The sequence below is a fragment of the Sinocyclocheilus anshuiensis genome, unplaced genomic scaffold (genome assembly GCF_001515605.1).
Source record: "Sinocyclocheilus anshuiensis isolate Anshui unplaced genomic scaffold, SAMN03320099.WGS_v1.1 scaffold3951, whole genome shotgun sequence".
Lineage (NCBI taxonomy): Eukaryota > Metazoa > Chordata > Actinopteri > Cypriniformes > Cyprinidae > Sinocyclocheilus > Sinocyclocheilus anshuiensis.
In genome coordinates this window covers 49,614-73,133 of record NW_015556248.1, presented here as the reverse complement: position 1 = coordinate 73,133, position 23,520 = coordinate 49,614, and the positions used below count along the sequence as shown (strand labels likewise).

At 33.4% G+C, this 23,520-nt stretch overlaps 1 protein-coding gene across 1 annotated transcript in view; it reads right to left on the bottom strand.

The window, feature by feature from the left end:
- LOC107676301 (uncharacterized) overlaps positions 1–23,520 on the bottom strand; it is a 64,150-nt gene that overhangs the window by 20,033 nt on the left and 20,597 nt on the right. The window contains exons 6-18 of the mRNA XM_016470833.1: positions 22,942–23,025; positions 22,414–22,532; positions 21,571–21,685; positions 21,308–21,385; positions 21,039–21,154; positions 14,937–15,099; positions 7,805–7,896; positions 7,637–7,718; positions 6,073–6,222; positions 2,629–2,778; positions 1,238–1,494; positions 1,131–1,161; positions 885–1,037 (exon numbers count right to left, since the gene is read on the bottom strand). Of these exons, the coding sequence (XP_016326319.1) occupies positions 885–1,037; positions 1,131–1,161; positions 1,238–1,494; positions 2,629–2,778; positions 6,073–6,222; positions 7,637–7,718; positions 7,805–7,896; positions 14,937–15,099; positions 21,039–21,154; positions 21,308–21,385; positions 21,571–21,685; positions 22,414–22,532; positions 22,942–23,025 (1,590 nt within the window). The remainder of the gene's footprint in view (positions 1–884; positions 1,038–1,130; positions 1,162–1,237; positions 1,495–2,628; positions 2,779–6,072; positions 6,223–7,636; positions 7,719–7,804; positions 7,897–14,936; positions 15,100–21,038; positions 21,155–21,307; positions 21,386–21,570; positions 21,686–22,413; positions 22,533–22,941; positions 23,026–23,520) is intronic.

The window sequence follows — 23,520 nt, the reverse complement described above, 5'->3', positions numbered from 1 at the left end:
TTTTCTTTAAAAAAAAAAAAAATAAATAAAAAATATATATATATATATATATATACAAAAGGTAACGGTAACATTTTCAATACAAATCTGAATGAATAAAATCAGCTATATGTTTAGTTTTTTGTTTTTTTTGCAATACTACTACTACTAATTATTATAATTAATAATACTACTAATAATAATAATACAAATGATTATTATTTCTTATTAAATCTTTTTTTCTTTATATAGTAATTCTTATTTTTATTACTAAATTGTCATGAAAAAAAATCACAATAATAATAATAATTAATATTATTACTATCATTATTAAGAAATAAAGAATTCTCATTTTTTGTTACTTAACTGTCATGAAAATCACATCATGATAATCACAATAATAATAATAATAACAACATTACAAAACATTTTTTTTCTAATTTGCATTAATTGTCAAATAAAAAATAATCACATTACAATCATAATATTAATACATTATTATAAAAATGATAATAATAATAATAATAATATCATATATTTATAATTATTGTGATGTGATTATTTTCATGACAATTAAGTAATAAATGAAAATTGCTGTAAAAAATTATTTTTATTAAATAAAAAGGATAAATTGAGGGCAGAAAAACAACACTACCATTATGCATAAATATTTTTAAATTTAATTTAATTCTATTTGTGTGTGTGTGTGTGTTTGCGTTTGTGCATTACAGCAATAAGATTGTCAGGAGAAAATTATTAACTCATAAAAAACAAGGTAGTACTGCAAAATATTTTACTTGTCCTAAAAATAAGGTAAAATGTGAGCCAGGTTTTGTAAGATTCACCCTAAACTCTTGCAACATTTTTCTCTGGTAGTCCTGCAGTACCGTTCAGTGCGCCCATACCTCCAGCTGGTCCTGGTACTCCTGCAGGTCATCCAGACCACAGCGATCCGGCTCACATCTCACAGCCATCTCACTTTCAATCTCCAGCACATCTACAGCGAGCTCCGCACAGCGCTGCAGACACTGCTCCACGTGCGCTGACACCATGGCATGCTGGGAAACAAGGAGAAGACGAATAGTACAGAGAATAGTGAACACTTAGGCCCAATCCCATTTCTACCCATTACCCCTACCCCTCCGTTTCGCACGTTCACGTGTCATCTGCACACTGCTGAACCTGAAAGAACACCAACGCTCATACATCCAAACACCGCAGCATAAACGTCTATCCGTATCGAACCAGCGGCACATACTTCATTTCCACGTCCTTCAGCCGTGCAGGAAGCAGCGGAGTGTGAAGATGTCTTTGACTGCTCAGATGATCTACTTCCTGTCTGAGGTTCTGCAGCTCCAGACGTCTGGCCTCGAGCTCCTGCTCCAGCTGGCAGCTCTCTTGCTCCGCCACGCTCACGGACTCGGGGTCTCCAGCCAGAGATGTCTGCCTGATGGACAGCTCCACCGCCTCCAACCACGCCTCCAGACTGGCCAGAGACTGCAGCATCCGCACCACCTGCCAATCACAGCCAAACAACTCGCAATTATCAATTAAACACAGCTGCTGTGGACGGTCTGTTCTCTGCAATGCACAAATCACAAATACACTCAGGCAGAGCAGACTTTACTTTTTATCCCACACTGCATTATGAGCTATAACATTCCATGCAGGGTGACTGACTGTATACTGAACAATTCACAAACTGCATGCATTCGGCAAAAATATGGTTATTTTGCATTTGAAATCACATTTTGTGTAGAATATCTAATCCAATGAAATAGTCAGTCAAAAAGATAAAAAATACAAATATTTAATTTAGTATTTAATTTATTTAAATTTTTGCCCTTTTTATGTTACTTTCATTTTGTTTACCTGCCATTGTGTTATTTGTATTATATGTATTCAACTTACAACTTTTGCATTGTGACATTATTTTTAAGATAATTAAGCACATTTTCCATCAAAAAATCACTGTAATGCAGCAACATTTCATTTAATTTTTTTTGCATTCCCTATTACATTTTCAAGACTGTAATAAAGCCAATATTGAATGCAACAAAACAATAAATTGCGATATTTTTTATTTATATTTTATTATGTAATTAGCATAAATTAAATGTGTAATTTGGACACACACACACACACACACATCACTTTTTTTTTACATAAATTTTCTTCATGCAAAATACACTGTGCAGTGTCTACTATTTATGTGAAACAGTATGCAAAATGCAATGATCAATATTTCAAACAATAAATAATCTGCTACATTTTTGTTACATAACCTTGTTACGTTGCATGTTTAAATCCATCTTGTAAAGTAATACTGTTTTTGCATTTTTATTCCAGTTTTGTGTAATTTTTTGACAGTTTAATAATAAAAAAAAAAAGTCAAATCATGATAGATAGCATTTCTTGCTCATCACACTGGAAATGTATTCTCAATTTTGCACGCACTGCATTATGGGATGCAGTACTCCACAGTGCGCTCTAGTTGTATATTGTACATTTTGGCAAATGTAGTTGTGTGGGCATTTCTTGGCATAATAAATGGCATATTTTGCTCTGTATACATACTGCATACTATTTTCTTTAAACAACAGAAGGCATGCCATTCCAAACATTCAGGGAAACACGAGATATATGTACCCTATAGTTGAGCTCCTCTGAGACCTTCAGGACCAGACCGTTCCTCTCATGCCTTCTCTTCAGCTCGTCCCACAGAACCTCCAGCTGACTCAGAAACTCCTGGATCTTGATGCTGCCCGGATGCTGAGCCCTCACCAGACTGTAACCCTCCTAGATGGAAACAAGAGGTTTGAATGAACATTTTTACATAAAAAAAATAATAATTATGCAAATATAATTTACATTTGTTAATTAAATAATATTCAAATTATTTTAAAAGTCTGATTTCTAATTAATATTAATAATATTAAACTAAGTATAATTTTAGTAATTGTAATTATCATTATGGTTAAGGGCTAATATTAATTTTGTATTAAATATGATAATGATATTCATTTTTATCATATTTATCAGTATAATATAAATATACATTTTATAGTATTGCTATACGTTTTGTAAAATGCAATAAAATCAAGCTAGTGTTAGTTTTGTTTATTGGATTGAGTTTATATATACACATATGCATGCATATATATATATATATATATATATATATATATACATACTCGCAGAGGTGTTAAGAAATGAAGATCATGCCATTTTGGCTATATAGGGGTGCTCAATGTCTGATTTCACATAGAAGTTAATATACAGCTTATTATGATAATGCTGTAAATAAGAATGTGAAAAGAAAGAAGCTTTTAATAAATATTTTTAATGTGCGTGAATAAATCCAACCACCCCTGTGACAGATTTAAGTTTCACTTTCTGTAATCTTTGACCGACTGAGGAGCGTCAGGGATTTAAATCTTCAACAAGACTCAAATTTACACGGGCAGAGTGAAAGACTGGATTTTTCCGATCAGGTAGGGTACAAAATTTCAAATCTTTTAAATTTCCATTGCACTAGTGTTTTGTACAGCTTAATGTATCGCTTACATATTCATTTGTAAATGATGTTCATATGTTCATAGTTTCTGCTTATAGTGTACATACACTTATTACATAATCCATATGTATAGTATGTTCATAGTATACCTATCTGTATATCATGCTGATAGTATTTAAAAATCTGTAAATTATGTCCATAGTACTGCCTTATCTGTATATTTATTGTACATTTGTAACATATTGTAGACACTGTATATCCTGTACTTACTGCGTATTGCACTTCTGGTTAGATGCGAACTGCATTTCGTTGCCTTGTACCTTACATGTGCAATGACAATAAAGTTGAATCTAATCTAAAATCTTCAGTTTCATCAGCTCTGAAGTAAAAACAACATGATATGCTGTCGGCCAATGTTCGCTATCTATTAATCAAAACATAAAACATTATTTACCCCGTTTGCATCTGTGAGGTGCCCGTTACACATTTTCCCTCTGTGTTAACATCAGTCGTTAAAATTATTAGAGAAATAATGCACTCCAGAAGTGGTAATGTGGCCACGACTCCGGAGCCTATTAATGGAATGGTCTTTCTCCATTCTCAAACAAATTAGCAGAGGTGTTAAGAAATGAAGATCATGCCATTTTGGCTATATAGGGGTGCTCAATGTCTGATTTCACATAGAAGTTAATATACAGCTTATTATGATAATGCTGTAAATAAGAACGTGAAAAGAAAGAAGCTTTTAATAAATATTTTTAATGTGCGTGAATAAATCCAACCACCCCTGTGACAGATTTAAGTTTCACTTTCTGTAATCTTTGACCGACTGAGGAGCGTCAGGGATTTAAATCTTCAACAAGACTCAAATTTACACGGGCAGAGTGAAAGACTGGATTTTTCCGATCAGGTAGGGTACAAAATTTCAAATCATTTCAGCCATTCCTAATTACATTTTTGGATTCTGTGAACATAGGCGCCAAAAAAGTTCAGATATTAGGCCTATCTATTCACTATCATACAGATCTGGCAAATCAATGTATATTTGTGTGCTCTGGAGAAAATCAAAAGGTTTATTTTTGTCCAGTGCAGGCTCACGATTCCTCTTTTATTATAACAAAACTTCATGAGATCGCACGATGAAGTAAGACGAGGGACAGCTTCACACATTTAAGCAATCGCATGGAGTTTGATGTGGCAGTAGGCTATGCTTCAAAGTCTGACAAATTTCCTCCGTGAAAATCTCTATACAGTTAGAGTAAACATACACACAGGCTTCATCGAATTCTTCTTGCATCTGTTGATTTCATCTTATGTCTGGATTATTTGGTTTTATTTAGTGAATGTGGCCACGACTCCGGAGCCTATTAATGGAATGGTCTTTCTCCATTCTCAAACAAATTAAGATATTCGATTTTTATTGAATGAATGCAAGCAATTATTGTGATAGACAACACTGTAACCGTTTCCACTGATTACAAAATATTTTTGTTTGCTGGGGTGGTAATATTACATAGGCCTATTAATAAGGAAGGGGGGCCCAAAAAATTGTTTTGCCTGTGTCACGATAAAATTACAGTAGGTCTTAATATAGATCTGTCTCAATGTTAATCAAACTTTAAAAGAAAAGACGGAATCACTCGCTGCACTTGATTAAACTACTGTTTATTTGCATCTTTGTTCTGATTTTGAATAACAAAGATAAAATAAAAAGAGCTATATTGTGATTAATAATATAGTAATTATTATTATTAAGAAAAGAATTGGAGGAAAGTATGCAACGTTGCTAGGTGATTTTGTTTTGGAATCTTCAGAAAACTTTAACTCGATTTTCCTCTAAATCAGATCTGCTGACTCTATCGCCTTCAAACGGCTGTAGCTCAGTCAGTTTTCGTCTGATGCCAACCAATCATATATAATTTTGAAGGTAATTTATTGGAGAATGTAAAAAGAGCTATATTGTGATTAATAATATAGTAATTATTATTATTAAGAAAAGAATTGGAGGAAAGTATGCAACGTTGCTAGGTGATTTTGTTTTGGAATCTTCAGAAAACTTTAACTCGATTTTCCTCTAAATCAGATCTACTGACTCTATCGCCTTCAAACGGCTGTAGCTCAGTCATTTTTCGTCTGATTCCAACCAATCATATATAATTTTGAAGGTAATTTATTGGAGAATGTGAAAATAAAAATAACTATTTTTTGAAAATGTGCTCATTCCGACTCATTTTGCCAGCACGGGTCACAAATCGCAATCGTACACATTTTCATTGCTTCAATTTAATTATGATTAAAACTAGAAAATTTAAATAATTAAAAAAAAAAAAAAACCTTGAGGATTTATTCTCTCAATAAAATGTGGCATGCAGTAAGGAATCACTGCAATACACTTCTACTTGTTGGAAAAAGTAGCTTAATTTGATTTTTTTTTACACAACAACTTAAGTCATGTTTAATTTCCAAAAAGTGCATTACCAATAGACAAATGTTAGTGTACGATGAGGTATCTATGCACACTTGTTGTGTAAAGCCAGTGAACCTCCCAGCGCTAACACACTGACAGCAGTGCTCACCTTCTTGACCAGCTCTATCCTGGCTCTGTTGGACAGGATATCCTGTTCCAGTGAGGCCTGATGCCTCTTGGCTGCTTCAAAACCGTTCGGTCCGGCCAAACTGCAGATCTGAGTGGCCATCGCAACACTGTCTTTGAGCCAGGAGAGAGTCTGTGGAGAATACAAAGAGAACATGAACACAGCGGCTCTGTTCAAAACACCTAGAGACTCCCCTACATAGACAGCAGTCTACTCCACATGAACTGCACTAGAGATGCACCTTTGACTCATTCCTATAGTTAGACATTAGCTAACAACACAACACTCTAATGATCATAATACACAGCACACACAAATGTGAAATATGAAAATAAGCTACATTTTCACTAGAACTATTTTTAATGATACTTAAGTTATTGAATTCTAAAAATATTAATTCTAAACCAAGTTTATTAAGTTTTAGTATATAATAATAATAATATTAAACTAAGTATAACTTTATAGTAATATAGCAATAATAATAATAATAATTTGATAATTATATTTATTTTAATAATATTTATCAGTATAATAACATTTTATAATATTGCTATTTCAAATCATAATTAAATTATGTATAAATACATACTAGTTAATATACATATAATTTCTGAAAATAAAATTGATGGAAATATAATTTATATTTATTCATTACATAATATTCATATTGTTTTAAAAGTCAGATTTTTAATTCATATTAATACATTTAAACAAAGTATAATTTAAAAAAATAGTAATTCTCATTACGGTTAATGTAATTATTGAATTTGATAAATGGTATACATTTTTATATTTATCAGTATAATACACATTTATAATATTGCCATTTTTAAACGAATTAGGATATATTAGTTAATATAAACAATTTATATAAAAATTCATGCAAATTAAATTAAAAATAATATTTTAAGTCTGATTTCCAATTAATAATAAACAAAGTATAATTTTAATATTCGTTATTTATTATTATTATTATTGATCACTACTAATTTATAATATTTAGTTATTATAAAATTTGATAATTACAGTAATTTTATAACATTTATCAGTATAAAAAAAGTAATTATATATATTATATGTACATCAATAAATAATATATATATATAATGTATTAATTATTATTATTTTTAAAGTCTGATTAATAACTAATTTCATTAATTGTCACAAGCGCACCTACTATGCCTATTCTGCCTAAATGCTTTCTATACAGCTGACTAGGTTTTAGAACAGAACCGAGGCGTCACATTCAATGAAAAAACAGGAAGACATATTTCTATCAGAAAGAGATGAGAGATCCTTATTTAGACCTGGCTGACCTCTGAACCGCTGACTGCTGGCGGCGTTTTCAAGCCAGAACAATTCCTGGAAGTCACATACACTAGCAGATCCTCAAGCAATTAGCAAAGACCCATCGATCAACCTCTCATGAGTTTATTCCAGAGGAATCCGAACTCTCAGCTGAACCGCAGTGAAGAGCTCCTCTGTTCTTTTCGCAGCATAAGCGATTGTGTAAGTCTTGTGTAATGGTGAAGTAATAAATAGGCACCTTGTCTGCAGAAACGGTGAACTTCTGGAGTTGCGTGTGGAGCGGTGTGTGGCCACTGGACTCGGGCCTCGGCGCGTTCCCGCTGTAAAGTCAAACACAGGACCTCTATTTAGCATGCATCTTTAATTTGCATGTGTGCAAAATTTTTTCCGAAGTAAAAAATGTCACCTTTCAGCGGCCGTGTGGAGTTTGAGGGCTGCCATCTCTCCTGCATCCCAGCTGTCTGAGGGCTTCCTGCAGTGCTCGGTGTCTCTCCCGGCCTGCGGAGGGAAACACAAGCTGCGTGTTCATCCAGCAGACTACACCTACAACGGACCCTTGTGTGCTTGTTTAAAACACGGTGGTCCTCCGTGATACTGATGAGGTTGGCTGGTAAGCCGGGTCTGAATATCAATCAGCGTGTGGACAGTGTGGATGTAAACCCAGAAAGAAAGCCAATTACCTTTTCTGGAAAGTTACAGTGAGCAGTGCTGTTAAACAGGCTCCAGCGTCACATGAGGAAGCCAACATGGGAAAATAATTATTCTGTATAATCGCCGTCATGTCTCGAGTAGAAGGTCACTGCTTTTTCATGCGCATTACATCAGCTATGAACAACATGATACTCTGATAATCATAACAATATACAGCACGCACAAGTATTGGGGAAAATAACCAACATTTTTTAATAGAGTAACTATTTTTATTGATGCTAGGTTATTAAATAAACAACATTTATCTGTGTGTGTTTGTGTGTAATTCATATAAATTTATGCAAATATAATTTATATTTAAGATTTCTAATTAATATTACTAATATTAAAAAGGCATAATTAAATAATAACTGTAATTAATAATGAATAATATTTATTAATATTAAATATTAATTATTGTTGATGGTATTCATTTTATAACATTTATCAGTATAATATAACTCATGTTAAAGTATAGTTCTGAGAAAAAAGTACGACGGTTTCCACAAAAATATGAAGTGGCTCAACTGTTTTCAACATTGATAATAATCAGAAATGTTTCTTGAGCAGCAAATCAGCATATTAGAATGATTTCTGAAGATCATGTGACACTGAAGACTGTAGTTATGATCCAGCTTTGATCATAGAAATAAATTACATTTTAAGATATATATAAAGAAAAAAGAAAAAAATGCACCCTTTGCGAGTATCAGATACTTTTTAAAAGCATTAAAAAAAATCGTAAAGACCCCAAACTTCAATGCTATTTGTACTTATTTTAAGCAAAGGTTCACTTTGAACTAGTGCTGTCAAACGATTAATTGCGATTAATCGCATCCCAAATAAAAGATTTGTTTACATAATATATGTGTTATACATAGTATATGTTCCGTGTTTATATATTATGTATATATAAATACACACATACAGTATTTTGAAAATATTTACATGTCTATATTTATATTCATATAATTTATATTATAAATAAATATATTTATTATATAAACAAACATTTTTCTGAAATATATACATGCATGTGTTTGTATGTATATATACACCCAATCGGCTCATTTCTGCTTTTATGGCGGCATATGAATCTAAACTGGGCATTCTCTGATTATGAGCTCAGGATGAATGAGTCAGAGTTTGGGAGAGAGAAACGCGTGATGCCGGAGAGAAAGAAAGAAACAGTCGCCTGAGAAAGTGCCATTTGGAGAGCGCAGCAAATTTACAAGGCCTAATAGCATTTATAAACACGCCACTCAAAGAGTGCAAGCCTCGAGTTTAATCGCACAGCGGCACGTTATCGGGCTATTTGTGAGTGTGAAGCATTTGAGTTACAAGCGTGGTGTAATTACATGCTCCGACGTCTCTTCTCCACACGCCTGCTTCAAATCAATCCAAGCTTTATACAAACACCAGGCTTTCCTGCATGATGAAAACTAAGGGACAGTGAATTATGTCACCGAGCAGCTCTTGAAGGGCTTCCTCTGCTCGTTCCCAGCGCTGATAGTAATTAGTGGCGTATTTCATCAGCTCTTCTGAGAGTCTTTCAGTGTAAAGTTGTGGAGCGATGTCAGCCAAACGCTCTCGTAGCACATATGAAGCATGTGGCGAGCCATCTGGGAGCCATTAGAGGGAAATACAGGCCTCTTCGTCATGTTTACCTCACGTCACTAAACACAAACACACACATGCTCACCAACGGATGGACGCGGTGCCTCATAATGCGTGAAAATACACAGGCTTAGACATGATTGAACTGAAACAAACAGCTTAAATTAATCCAGGTTAGTTGGTCGTCAGGTTTTGGGAACTTTATTTAACCAGCTAAACACCAACTTGACCAGACTGAGTCTAATTTAACCCTGTAAAGCCTGACATGAAATAATGATCAGAAAAAAAACAATACAGACACACTTGATACATTTGGGTTTAGGCACTTTATTTAACCAGCTAGACACCAGCTTGACCAGATTAAGAGACTAACGTCACCAATTATTTCATGTCAGGCTTTACAGGGTTAAGTTAGTCTCTCAATCTGGTCAAACTGGTCAAACTGGTGTTTAGCTGGTTAAATAAAGTGCCCAAAACCAAATGTATCAAATATGATACTTAACAAAAAACACTTTTTGTAGTATTTTTAAATTGTTATATTTATATATTATTAATATATTTATATTAGTGCTGTCAAACGATTAATCGCATCCAAAATAAATGTTTTTGTTTACATAATATATGTATGGTTTCGTTCACACTGTCAGTTTTTGGGATTGACAACCACATTGTCTTTACAGGTGTGTGTCTCGAAATGTCCCGTTCACACTGCAGCTTACAGTTGTGTTCAGAATACTGTCTGTATGAACGTGCAACGGGAGTCAAGCCCGTATTCCTTACCAGTTACCATAGCGACAGTGACCAAAGTAAAATAAAAAATGGCGACGCCCATAAAACTGAAAGTCTTATCACTTTCTGACACGACAAGAGTCCAATTGAGCCGCGAGCTCTTTCGTCAAATCTTCATTAACCAACAGCAGCCTTTAAATTTGGGTGGAGTATTTGAGTTGCGCACAGAACACATAACTGACGGGAGCGGCTCCGGTGGAAAACTGACAGGATCTAAAAATTTCAAATGACACGGCCTACGTAACACACATGAAGCACGAGCTGAAGGCTTATGTTTGCACAATTACACTAAAAGAGCTTTTACTTGACAAAAAGCGTCAAAACTATTAATCAGACGACAGAATGCATGTAGTAGATTGTGTGTGAGAGGTTTTCAGCAAGCATGTTGATCATTTAGCGGCCTTAGAAATTAATTTATCAAATATAATACAGTAGATTTATAGCTCCTTAGGCTGGTTTAAGCGGTCATTTTCTGCATCAATGAACAGTTTTCTAATGCTAAAAACACTACGCTAGAGGTGCTATAGTGAGTATTTGCACAAACGGTCTCATTTTCTCCTTCAATCAACTGCAGTCATGGCAAAACAACAGTCTGAGGAGAACTGGAGTTGGATGATGGCGAGCTTTTGGACCGGTGGTGCCGTCTGGCATCATGTTAGTCCTGGGGATTCGTGTCTCCCAGTAAAAGTCTCCATAAAGCATAATGAGCACGGCTCTCATACACGATACACCCAGGTAACCTCTGCTACCAGCACTGACACAAGCGGCCATTGTTACAAACCTGCTTTAAGCCCAGAACATCGCCAGCACTGTGCCAATCAAAACCAAGCCAGAAAACCGTCTGAACAAAAGCTTATGTTGGGATCTAACAATTAAAACTAGTCCAAAAAAAAAGAAAAATGGACGAGACAGTCCATGTTTTACTGGAAATTACTCTTGACTTTTGGCAGCAACAGTTTATGTATGAAATACTGCAGGTCCAGAAATACAACCAAAAATACTTTTTATACTCACCGAGGCTGCATGTATTTTAATAAAAATACAGCAAAAACAGTAAAATTGTGAAATATTATTACAATTTAAAATAACTGTTTTCTATGTTAATATATTGTAAAATGTAATTTCTTTCTGTGATCAAAGCTGAATTTTCAGCATCATTACTCCAGTCTTCAGTGTCACATGATCCTTCAGAAATCATTCTAATATGCTGATTTGCTGCTCAAGAAACATTTATTATTATTTATTTATTATTATTATAATGTTGAAAACATTTGTGCCACTTCTAGTGCTGGGCAACGATTAATCGCATCCAAAATAAAAGTTTTTGTGTACATAATATATGTGTGTGCATCGTGTATATTTATTATGTATATATAAATACAAACACATGCATTTATATATTTAAGAAAAATATGTTATGTTTATATATTAAATATATTTATATATTAAATAAATTATATGAATATAAATATATACATGTAAATATTTTCTAAATATATATACTGTATGTGTGTGTATTTATATATACATAATAAATAATCACAGTACATATATATATATTATGTTCACAAAAACATTTATTTTGGATGCGATTAATCACGATTAACCGTTGCCCAGCACTAGCCACTTCATACTTTTGTGGAAACTGTGATACTTTTTTCAGAATGATACTTTAATATTAATTAGAAATTAGACCTATAATAATATTAATAATATTTTTAATTTAGTTTGCATTATTGTTTTTAAAATATTTTATTTATTTAAATTGTTTATATTAACATATATATGTAATTTACTTAAATTAACCATATTATAATTTATATTTATAACATATACTGACAAATATTATAAAAATGTATATAATCAATAATAATTAATATTTCTATTTCTAAAATTTCTATTAGTCGTGTGCTGCTTTTTTTTTTTTGGAAACTATGAAACGTTTCGTTTTTCATGATGATTTGATGAACAGAAAGTTCAAAAGAACAGCATTTATTTAAAATGGAAATCTTTTGTAACATTATAAATGTCTTTACTGTCACTTTTGATCAATTTAATGCGTCTTTACGGAATAAAATTATTAATTTCCTTTAAAAAAAAAACACTGAGAAAGGGAGGACCGGCATAATAATATCCAGAAACGCATCCAAGATAATCATACTACACACAATGAAGCTCTTCTTCAGTGCTAATGGCCTGTAACATAACAAATGGTTTATGCTGCTATTTCTTTAATCCAGTGAGTGTTTTCCTCCATTTTCTGCAGGTACGTCCAAAATATGTTATTACAGCCATAATGTCAGAGAGGATATGAAAACGTCTAGATTTGGGAGTTTTGAGAGAACGCTGTTTGTCCTGGCGGCCTGTTTTTGCCCTTGCAGCACAATCAAAGCGTGTCATACCGAATGGAAACATCTAGATCTGTCCTGCCAGTGTCAATAACACCTCCGAAGGCTTTCCTGAATGCAGTGTCTCACAGACAACGAGGCTTGTTAGATAGAGAGGATGTCATAAAATAAATGACAGAAACTGACTCATCCACATCCCATCCAAACCAACACACAGAGAAAGAGCAACCTCACATTTTCCCCTCCTAACAAACTAGTGACTCGGTTAAATAAAAAAAGGCAAATTGCACCATCATCCAAGGAGAGCAGCAACTGTATTTGACTTGTGTGGCCTAAAGTGAGGTCATTTACAGCCTCTGTTATGTAATTATGGCAAGTGCTGGTCTTTTCAGCATTAAGCAGTAGAAACACTTAAGATTCGTTCTAGGCCTGGGCGATAAAACGGTATTGATATTTATCGACGGTACACCTTCTTCGGTATCGCTAGAAAAATTATTTGATATAGCGCACGATATAGGCACGTACTATGAGTGATGCAGACAGCACACACAAACATTCCTTTTCACTGCGTCTTATGATTTTAAATGCAGTCTGTGTGAATGGCGCTTCGGCTCTTTGGATTAAGCAATGCATAAATACATGATGCTGTTTTGTTCATAATTGTTTATGCAATTTACAAAATTATATTTGATATTTATGAGTTAATTTAGAACGTAATGCACGTTTTTATAGTTACTTGCGTTGACCATTTAAATGTGCTGCATTATTTTGCTCATTGCGCCCTCGGGAGACAATTAGACCTATACAATAAAGACCTATTTAATCTGCATATAAAACATTAGAAATTAAATATTTGTTTAATTTTTATTGTGTATGATTGTTAAAACTAAAAATAGTTGTTGTTTGTCTCAATAAATTGTGTTAATTATAAATACAGTGGTTAAATTTAAACATTTTTTTCTTTTGCTTTTTGTTTTAAAAAAGGTTATAAAAAATGTCAATAATTATCGATACCGAACGATATGAAACATTATATCATTGATACATTTTTTAGCTATATCGCCCAGCCCTAGTTCGTTCACATGACTTACGTCAAGACGACAAAACAAGTGCTGTTATTGTTAACTAAAAATAAAACTATTAAAAACTGTTTTTGTTGTTTGAAGTAATGCTGAAATAAAATAAAATGCAAATATTAGACAAACTTAGAACAACTGAAAATATAAAAAATAGCTAATTTAAGATATTATGATAAATACTTTAATAGTATACAACCAGTACGGAAATAACACTGCTAAAACACTTCTCAGTTACCAACATAATGCTAATAACCACTAATAAGGAATACATAATGAAAAATAATGAAGTTTAATATATATAACTATATATTAAAAATATACAGTAATCATATATATAATTATAAATAAATTTTTTCAAATATTTATTTATTCGTTTATTTAAAGTACATAAAATATATAATAATATATATTACAAAATATAAAAACACTAAAATCAATAAAAATGGCAAAACCATAAAATGACTAAAAATAATAAATTAAAATGTGAATATATAATATAAAATATGAAATTAAAAAGCTAGTTCAAAATATTAATAAATACTATAAAGGTGTATAATTAATACTAAAATACCACTGCTAAAAACACCTCAAAACAAGCAGCAACAATGGCTTTGACTTCCACATGAAAAGTGCAATTTTACTATTTATTAATTCGCACAGATTATTTAAGTGTGTAAAATACGTGGCTTAGAAACTATTATTACCACTATTATGAGAAATTTCATCCCTCACTTTTTTGGCTTGAACACGGTGTAAAGTAAACAACTGCCGTAAAACAACGAAGCAGACACCTTTTTTACATCCTAGTGAAATCAATAACTTTGCATGACATCAGCTTGATGCATCAATTCACAGAACTGAATACTTTGGGAAACATGTGAAAAGGCCTCTGGTGTCATTTAAACATTTCCGTTCAGCATGAAAACCAAAAAGGACGACGAAAAGAAAAACAAGTGGTATGAGAGAGAGAACGAGAATATACTTGTAGAATTATAATAGAATGAAAGCTGCATACCGTAAACCCCTTCAGACGATTTTGTTCCTCTTTAACCTCCTTTCCCATAATCCTGTGTGGGTCTGTTCCCACGCTGCCGGGTGGCTCTTGGCTCGGGGTTTCAGGGTCACTGCTGTCCCTGGTTAACAAGGAGGTGGAGGGGAGCTGAGCTGCCTTTTCGTTCCTACAAACACAAACACTCAGCCATCAAATTAAGCTGCCAGCAGGAACCAAGACCAAGCCAAGAACACAGAAGCGTCAGCACTGCCTCTAATCTGTTGTCACTCTACGGAGGTTTAATACAGTGACTGTAAGCGACCGATGATAGCGGATTACACAGCTGGTATTTGCAACTTCCAAAATGTTTTCAAAACTAAGCCACTAAACATCTAATCATGTCTTAAAATAAATATGCACATGGGAATAACCAGATTCCTCAGATTTAAAGCTTGAAATGCTAAACTCTTGGAGGATAACACACAAGCATACATACATATATACACAAATTGTATGATGTTATATTATATCATATACACACACTAGTTTTAATACATTTACATTTCCTTAAGAAATGATGTAAAGTGTAAAGAAATTATAACAAAGCATAAAGAAATTAGAAGAAATGAAAACACCTCTAACAAGGAATAAAGACAAGCATTATTATATATAAAATATGATAATAATAATAATAATAATAATATATCTATAAATAAAAATGTTATATTAATACAATTTTAATTATATTATATATTATACACACACTAGTTTACATTATTAATAAAATATATAATTATAAATAGTTATATTAATTAAATTTTAATTATATATTATTATATATAATGTATAATATACATAATAAATACACTTTTATAATTTTTATAATATAATTTTATATCATAACTATATATTATATTAACAATTATAATTTATTCAATATTATATATTAAATAAATTAAAATGTATATTAATAAATATAATATAAATATTTAAAAAATTACATAAATTAAATTTCTATTCTATTCTATTCACACTAGTTTAAGTCTACATTGCCTTAAGAAAATGTAAATGGTGTTTGGCTTTGCAAAGTTTGCCACCATGATGCTAATGCTACTAATAAGCAATAAAGAACAAGGAAAAGCATTTATTATACATTAAAAATATTTATGAAAACATAAATAAATGAATATGTAATGCACCTAACATGCAATCTAAATAATCAAATCCAGGCTCAGGCTTACATTTTTACATTCTGGAATGCATGCAATGAGACTTGTGTCTTACTTTAAAAAAAAATAATAATAAATAAATAAATCACTCTTAGGGAACATTTTGCCCTGCTAGATTACAACAACTGATGCATGAGAAGTTCTTCTCTTTTCTAAAAGTAACAGTAACAACTGATCTGACAATGATTAATAGTGCAGACTAAGAGCAAGTGGATGTTAACAACAACACCATACAGTATCCGGCCTGACTTTATCCTGTTCATAAATCCAGTCATACATAATCCATAAATACACAGGTGTTAAAGAAAACCAGAACCAGCGTTTGACAGGTGAACTTTAACTGCTCCAAATTCAAGTCATACACAACATAGAATACAGAATGACATCCGGGACTTTTATAAACGGCTTTAAAAATCCACATATTAACAGAATCTGTTTTTATATTATGACTTCTATATAGAGAAACTCTTTATTAATTTCCTCCAGAAACGTCCCACTTGGCTGTGAACTTTTACTGCATTCACAGAACAGAACGAGCTGCTTGTGTATTATTTTACCATTAGTAACTTTTGCCATGAATTCATCTTGATTAAACATCTGCTTTGCCCAAATAAACTGTTATGCATTTAATATAAGGAATAAATTCCTCTAATTATAAACATACTTCATCCTCAACCAAAGGCATAAGGAGGAGATGGCAAGCTTTCTGCAGTACGCACACTATTTATTATGACTAACTGGGCTCAGGAACAGGAATCGCAGACTTTTAAATTTCAAATGATGATGAAATCAGTACGGACACCTTAGATGATGGTGCAATAAAGTACAAAATAAGCTCACATTTGGATTTGGTTACCACATTGCAACATACAAACAAACAAACAAATGAGAGTTTAAGCACCATTTCCAACAAAATGTCATTAAATGGCTTGTTTTGGCGTTTAGTGTTTCAATATGTCATGCTGATCAGGAGAAAAAATTCAGATTGTTTATTGGTGTGTATAATACCTGAATATTTATAGATGTATTTAATAATTTATATAATACTTACAATAATTACAATTTCTTACTATAAAATATAATACATATATAGTGTAATAATTATATTACATAAAAACAAATTTTATTTTAAATTATTCATATAAATATAATAATATTATATATTTTTTATTCTTATTAACGCATTAATAATTATTTGAATAATGATATATACATTTTTTTTAATAATTATTTAAATAATACTTAATTATTATAAACATTATTATAAAAATAATAATTTATTACTACATAAAGTTTAAAACAAAGTTTTATAAAATGATAAACTTCACATTTCAGGCTTTAAACCATTTTTTAAGAGAATGGATGAGTCAAAAGCATCAATTATTATTTAAGCAAACTGGCTTCTTGAAAATGCAAATTCATTCTCTGCCAGCAGGTGGCGCTTTTGGAGCGGCAGAAATATAGCGGTTTCCCTGGTGTTGCCAAGTCTGTGGTTTTACTACTTTTAAACCGTTGCCGCAGGTCCTTTTTTAACTCCGTGGGTTAAAGTGATCGCCCTGGAAGGCGATTTTGATGAAGGGATGATTGGGATAGTTTTGCTGAACATTTGGGCTGGTTTGGTTTTGCAGACCTGGCAACCCTGTCATAAATGCTACTTTATCAGGCATTACAGGTAAGATGAATTGAAAATGCCATCCAAACATTTCTGAAAACAGTCAGTTCCCTTCAGAGATACGTTCATATAAAACAACCGCACAACGTTTTGATTTTGAAACATGCAGCTTATATTTATTCAATAAAATCATAGCCTTTTGAAGTTTAATCATCAGATTAAGCCATATCGCGATTCTTGTCCTCAAATTCAAGACTTCTTGAAATTATAATTAAGACTTTTCTTGTACCATTTAAGACTTTTCTTGTACCATTTAAGACTTATGGCCTTAAATTTTATACAACTGAATTTATGATGTTTTAAGTCTTTTTAAGGACCCTGTATGACTAACTGGGCGCAGGAACAAGAATCGCAGACTTTTAAACCTCAAACGACAATGAAATCAATATAGATGCCTGATGGAGCAATAAAATGGCCAAATTGCAAGAAACAAACAAACGAGTTTAAGTGTCGTTTCCAGCTAAATTTCATATCAAACGGTTTGTTTTGGTGTTTAGCGTTTCAAAACATCAGGAGGAAGAATTCAGATTGGTGATTGGTGGCATTATGAAAATAAGCACACATCTTTTATATGCATCTAATTATCATTTGGAAGCAGTTTCCTGGCCGTGTCTCATGCGGTTGGTGGTAGGGATAGAGCCCTGCATTTCAGCCCGGGCCTGACAGGCCCCGACTTTTTTATGCCCCTAGGGCCGGGCTTTGGGCCAATTTTCACGTCATAGTTCAGACGCGGGCCGGGCCTCTGGCCTGTTTTAGGCTTCTCCTTATTTTTATATTTTAGACATCCATCAATTAGTGATGAAAAAAAAACATTTGCCGCGCTGGTGGAAACAACACGAGACCGTGCTGCCGCAACTGTCAAGAGCAGCTCGATGGTGTTTAGTGTCCAGCTGCAGGATGCGTGCCGTCAGCGCAGCTGAACAGCTCTGCGTTCAAATGCACGCAATAGGCTAAAGCTCGCCGCAAAGCACCGGCAAAAGGAATTACCATGAATGTGTCAGGAGGAAATAGTAAGGAGATATTTGAGTTATTTATTAATAAACTAGTGTTTTCTGAGTCGGTTATAAAAGCACAACGTTTTGTTGATATTGTGAGTGCACACAAATAAAAGTAGACCCTTTACAGCTACGAATGGTGTATTACTCTTACCTTTATGAGCAAAAATGACGGCGTATCCACTGAAAAAAATGCAAGTGATCGCGCTGGTGTCTCCATGTCCTGCAAAGCACGCTTTAGCTTCCACTCTCCGCACAAACTATTGGATACAGTGCACATTTATCTAGGTTTAATGTTAAACATCGTTATATGCTTGGAATGTTTTATATCTATAGATTTTATTTTAGGCAAGTCGTGATGATTTGAGAAAGCTAATTTGGTTTTGGGAGAAGGGGGAAAAAAGACTCGGGCCGGTAATTCTGATAAGCTGTCGGACAAGGGCCGGGCTAGGGCTTATATTTGAGGCCAGTGCAGGGCTCTATTACAAATGCAACAAAAGCAGGATTGTGGAAAGTGCCTTCGGCTCTGTGGAGAGCCTATTAAGGAGGGAAATGGCTCTTGTCCCTGAGAGGTAGGGGTGTCCCTGACTTAGGATAGAATCATATGTTTGGGGGCGGGGGGAAAATACATTACCAAGAGTCAAGTAGTCAGACATTCAACAGTCATAAATACTGAAGATAACACACAGGGAAAATGTGTAACGGACGCCTCGCAGATACAAACGGAATAAATAATGATTTATGTTGTGATTAAAATATAGTTAACATATCAGCCGGCCGCATATCATGTTGTTTATTACTTATCAGAGCTGATGAAACCGGAGATTTGCACTAAATACAACCAAACATCCACACAAGATGAAATCAACAGATGCAAGAAGTATTCGAAGAAACCTGTGTGCATGTTTACTCTAACTGTATAGAGATTTTCACGTAGGAAATGAACAAAACACCTGGGGAGCAAGACACAGACAAAACATGGAACAGAGTCTGACACTGCCACATAAACCTCCATGCGATAGCCTAAATATGAGCTGCTGTGAAAACTGCTCAAACACAGCTAGTTTTATCCAGGCCCAGTTCCAGAATTAAATACCGAGGGTACTTTAGAAAGTGTGCTCTAGCCTCAATTCACATACATTTTCACGTATATTTTTGTCCCGTTCATTGTTCTTTCGAGTGCGAATCCTGCATAAATACGCAGATGTCATTCCCGAAACTTTGCAGCGTGTATGTGGGCGAAAAATAAAAGTTTTATACAAATTCTGAATGGATTATAGGCTCTATAGTCTAGAAAGCACACAAAGAGCACTGCCTTTATAATCACTAAAAAGCTGTCCCTCGTCTTCACTGTGATCTCATTAAGTTTTGTTACAACGACAGGATTTGCAAGCTTTCACTGGACTAAGCACTGGACAAAAATAAACCTTTTGATTCTCTCCAGAGCGCAAACACAAGTATGCATTGGAGAGATTGCCAGATCAGTTTCGTCAAAATGATAGTGAATAAATAATATCTCGAGTTTTTATGATCCCGAGCACCCACGGGATTGGCGCCTATGTTCACAGCATCCAAAAATCAAATTAGAACCGGAAGAAATGTTTTGAAATCACTTATACCCTACCTGATCGGGAAAAAAAATCCCGTCTTTCACTCTGCCTGTGTCAATTTGAATCTTGTTAAAGATTTAAATCCCTGCTGCCAAAATGCTCCTCTGTCGGTCACGGATTACGGAAAGTGAAACTTAAAGGGGTCATATGATGCTGCTAAAAAGAACATTATATATCTCTGGATTTGAGACTTTAGTCTTTGCAACTTTACAGATCTTCGTTATGCACCAAGAGCTTGTAACACTCCAAAGAGAAAGGAAAAATTGAAATCGCATCATATGACCCCTTTAAATCTGTCACAGGGGTAATTGGATGTATTCATTAATAAATATTTATTAAAAGCTTCTTTCTGTTCAGATTCTTATTGGCAGCATTATGATAATAGGCTGTATATTAACTTATTGGGAGAAAACCAGTAGTTCTACGTGAAATCAGACATTGAGCACCCCCATATAGCCAAAATGGCATGATCATAACACCCCGCGAATATTCGACTGTGAGATTGGTATCGAATCAGGCTCCTCCTATCGAAGCATCGAATCTTCGACTATTCAGGTTCAGCCCTACTGAGAGGACACCGTAGGGCTTGCGTGGTTCATAACTCTGCTAGTCTGAGTTACCTGAGAGTCTTCCGGAGGACGGCCCAGCAGTCTTTCACCTCGCTCTGCTTCTGTGCGACGCGGGCCACCAGCGCTGGGTGCAGGTTGGAGAGCTGGGAAACGCTCACATCCAGCATCTGAAACCACACAGAATGACAGGAAAGCAAACGCGGGCGTCAGGCTGGTGTTTGACACAGAGCTGGACCGTGAACTAACGCGTTTAGGGTCAGCGTGTTCACAGCACAGCTCCTCGTGTGACTATAATGGGATGTGAATTTTGGATCGCGCACCATGAGTTGACTGGCAATGTCCCGAATTTCCCCATCTCTGGCGTTTTCCACTCCGTTGCTTGCTGAGAGGCTTTTTCTCTGGAAGAGAAGTTAAAAAATGAGAGCAAACCGTAAATAACATTCTTAGATTGCATCAGCATGTCAACATACAGACACAGTTGGGTTATAATCGTATCAAAAGACACGTCGAAATGAAATGGCACAGATACTGGGTTTCCTGTGGGGTTTTAAACAGAAATAGCTCAACGAAGGAAAATGATTACCATGTTGCTGATGGAACAGACAATGTTATCGGCCTGCTGGTAGAAGGACGAGACTACGAGGGCAAGCTGAAGATTCTCGTGATATTCCTTCAAGTGCGACTGAGCCTTCAGCCACCTAGGTAGTTGACAAATAATACATTTTATTTTAATTAATAAGTTATTTTTTTGTTTTAAATCATGTAATTATCGAATTAAAGTTATTTGCATAATTATTATTTATTATGTATTCATATAATTATAATTATTCATACAGTAATGATAATGATAATAAAAATAGTTATTATTATTAGCTTTGAATATTATTTGAATATTTATGCATTTATTTATATAACAACAAAAAATTATAATTATATGCATCTCTGTGTATACATATTACATAAATAACTATTTAATAAATACATATAAATATTTAAATAATTATTCAAATGATTATTAAATTGCTAATAATTTTTATTATTATTATTATTATTATTATATGAATTATAGTAAATTATAATTGTGCATTTATGTATATATTTTTTACACAATATATTGATATATTATGTTTGTTTAAATTAGTCAGTATAATATATTTTACAATCATTAGAATTATTATAATATATAATTATAAAATATATAATAATTTATATGCACATGTATCTGCGTATACATTATATTCTATAGTAATAAATGATAATTGTGTATACATGTATATTATTATAAAATATTATGTATACACATATTTGTGTATAATTTATTACATTTTATAGTAAATATATATAATTTATATATACTCAAACAAAAAATATATATATAAATAAGACTTTTTCGTGTATTATTATTATTATCAGTACGTGCACTAACATTTTGTTGATGTGTTTCCTGTGGGTTGAGATGGTCTTTCCTTCAGTCTTCTCCTGTTTTTCCAGTCTGAGGGCCATATGATTGATCTCCTCATGAAGATTATGATATAGCTGCTCATCCTGAAAGATGAAAGTCAGACATACAAGATTTCCTGAGCTCTAATGATCTTACATTTAACCAAAGCACATTTTAACCAGGTGCTTGGACCGCATTTTTGGCTAATTTCCCCAACCCTGGAAGTACAACTGGCTGTTTCAGTTGGCTTTAGGGATGCTAGTGAATCAGTGACATCTGTGAGTAAGTACAATGAATGACGGCCTGTATGTGCGTAAGCAGAAGGTCTCGGCCTCTCAGGCTGCATTTTAAATCAGAAGCACTTGCTCACATACAGGACAAGTAAACAATGGTACTAAACTGGACGATAAAACAGATTCTCTCAGAAAAATCCAATTGTTTTCCAGTAGTGATAATTGAGGCCTGCTGAGAATTTAGCAGCAATTTCTGTGTCTGTTGTCTAGAATCACCCACCTGTTTCAAATCCAGTATCTTCCTGGTAAGCTGCATCTTGTCAGTGTTTTCCCCAAGGATGTTGGCCAGCGATTGTTCCTGCTCCTGCTGACACGTATAAAAGCTTTACAGCCCTGAATTGTTGTAGCCCAGCGATTGTTTTCTTTGAATACAGCTACTGTTGTTCTAAATAATCCTGGCTACCATGGTGAGACGTAAAACAGACTCGAAAAGTAACACCTCGGCTTCTTGGACGCAGATGCAAAGCAGGCCGAAGATTAATGAGGGAAGCAAAAACAGAAAGAAAGAATAATATGACCAAAATCACACAAGAAAACAAATATTTCAATATATTTAAATATTTCATGTTGTGTTGCAAACCACACATTTAATAAATAAAGTATGTTTCAAAACATAAATACTAAAATAAAAGTCATAAAATTTAATTGTAATGTCATTTATTTTACATATTTTATAAAATATTTATAATACACATGTATATATTATTATATGTTATACATACATATTTAGAGTTTATATACACATATATATACGTGTGTGTGTGTGTTTATATATATATATATATATATATATATATAT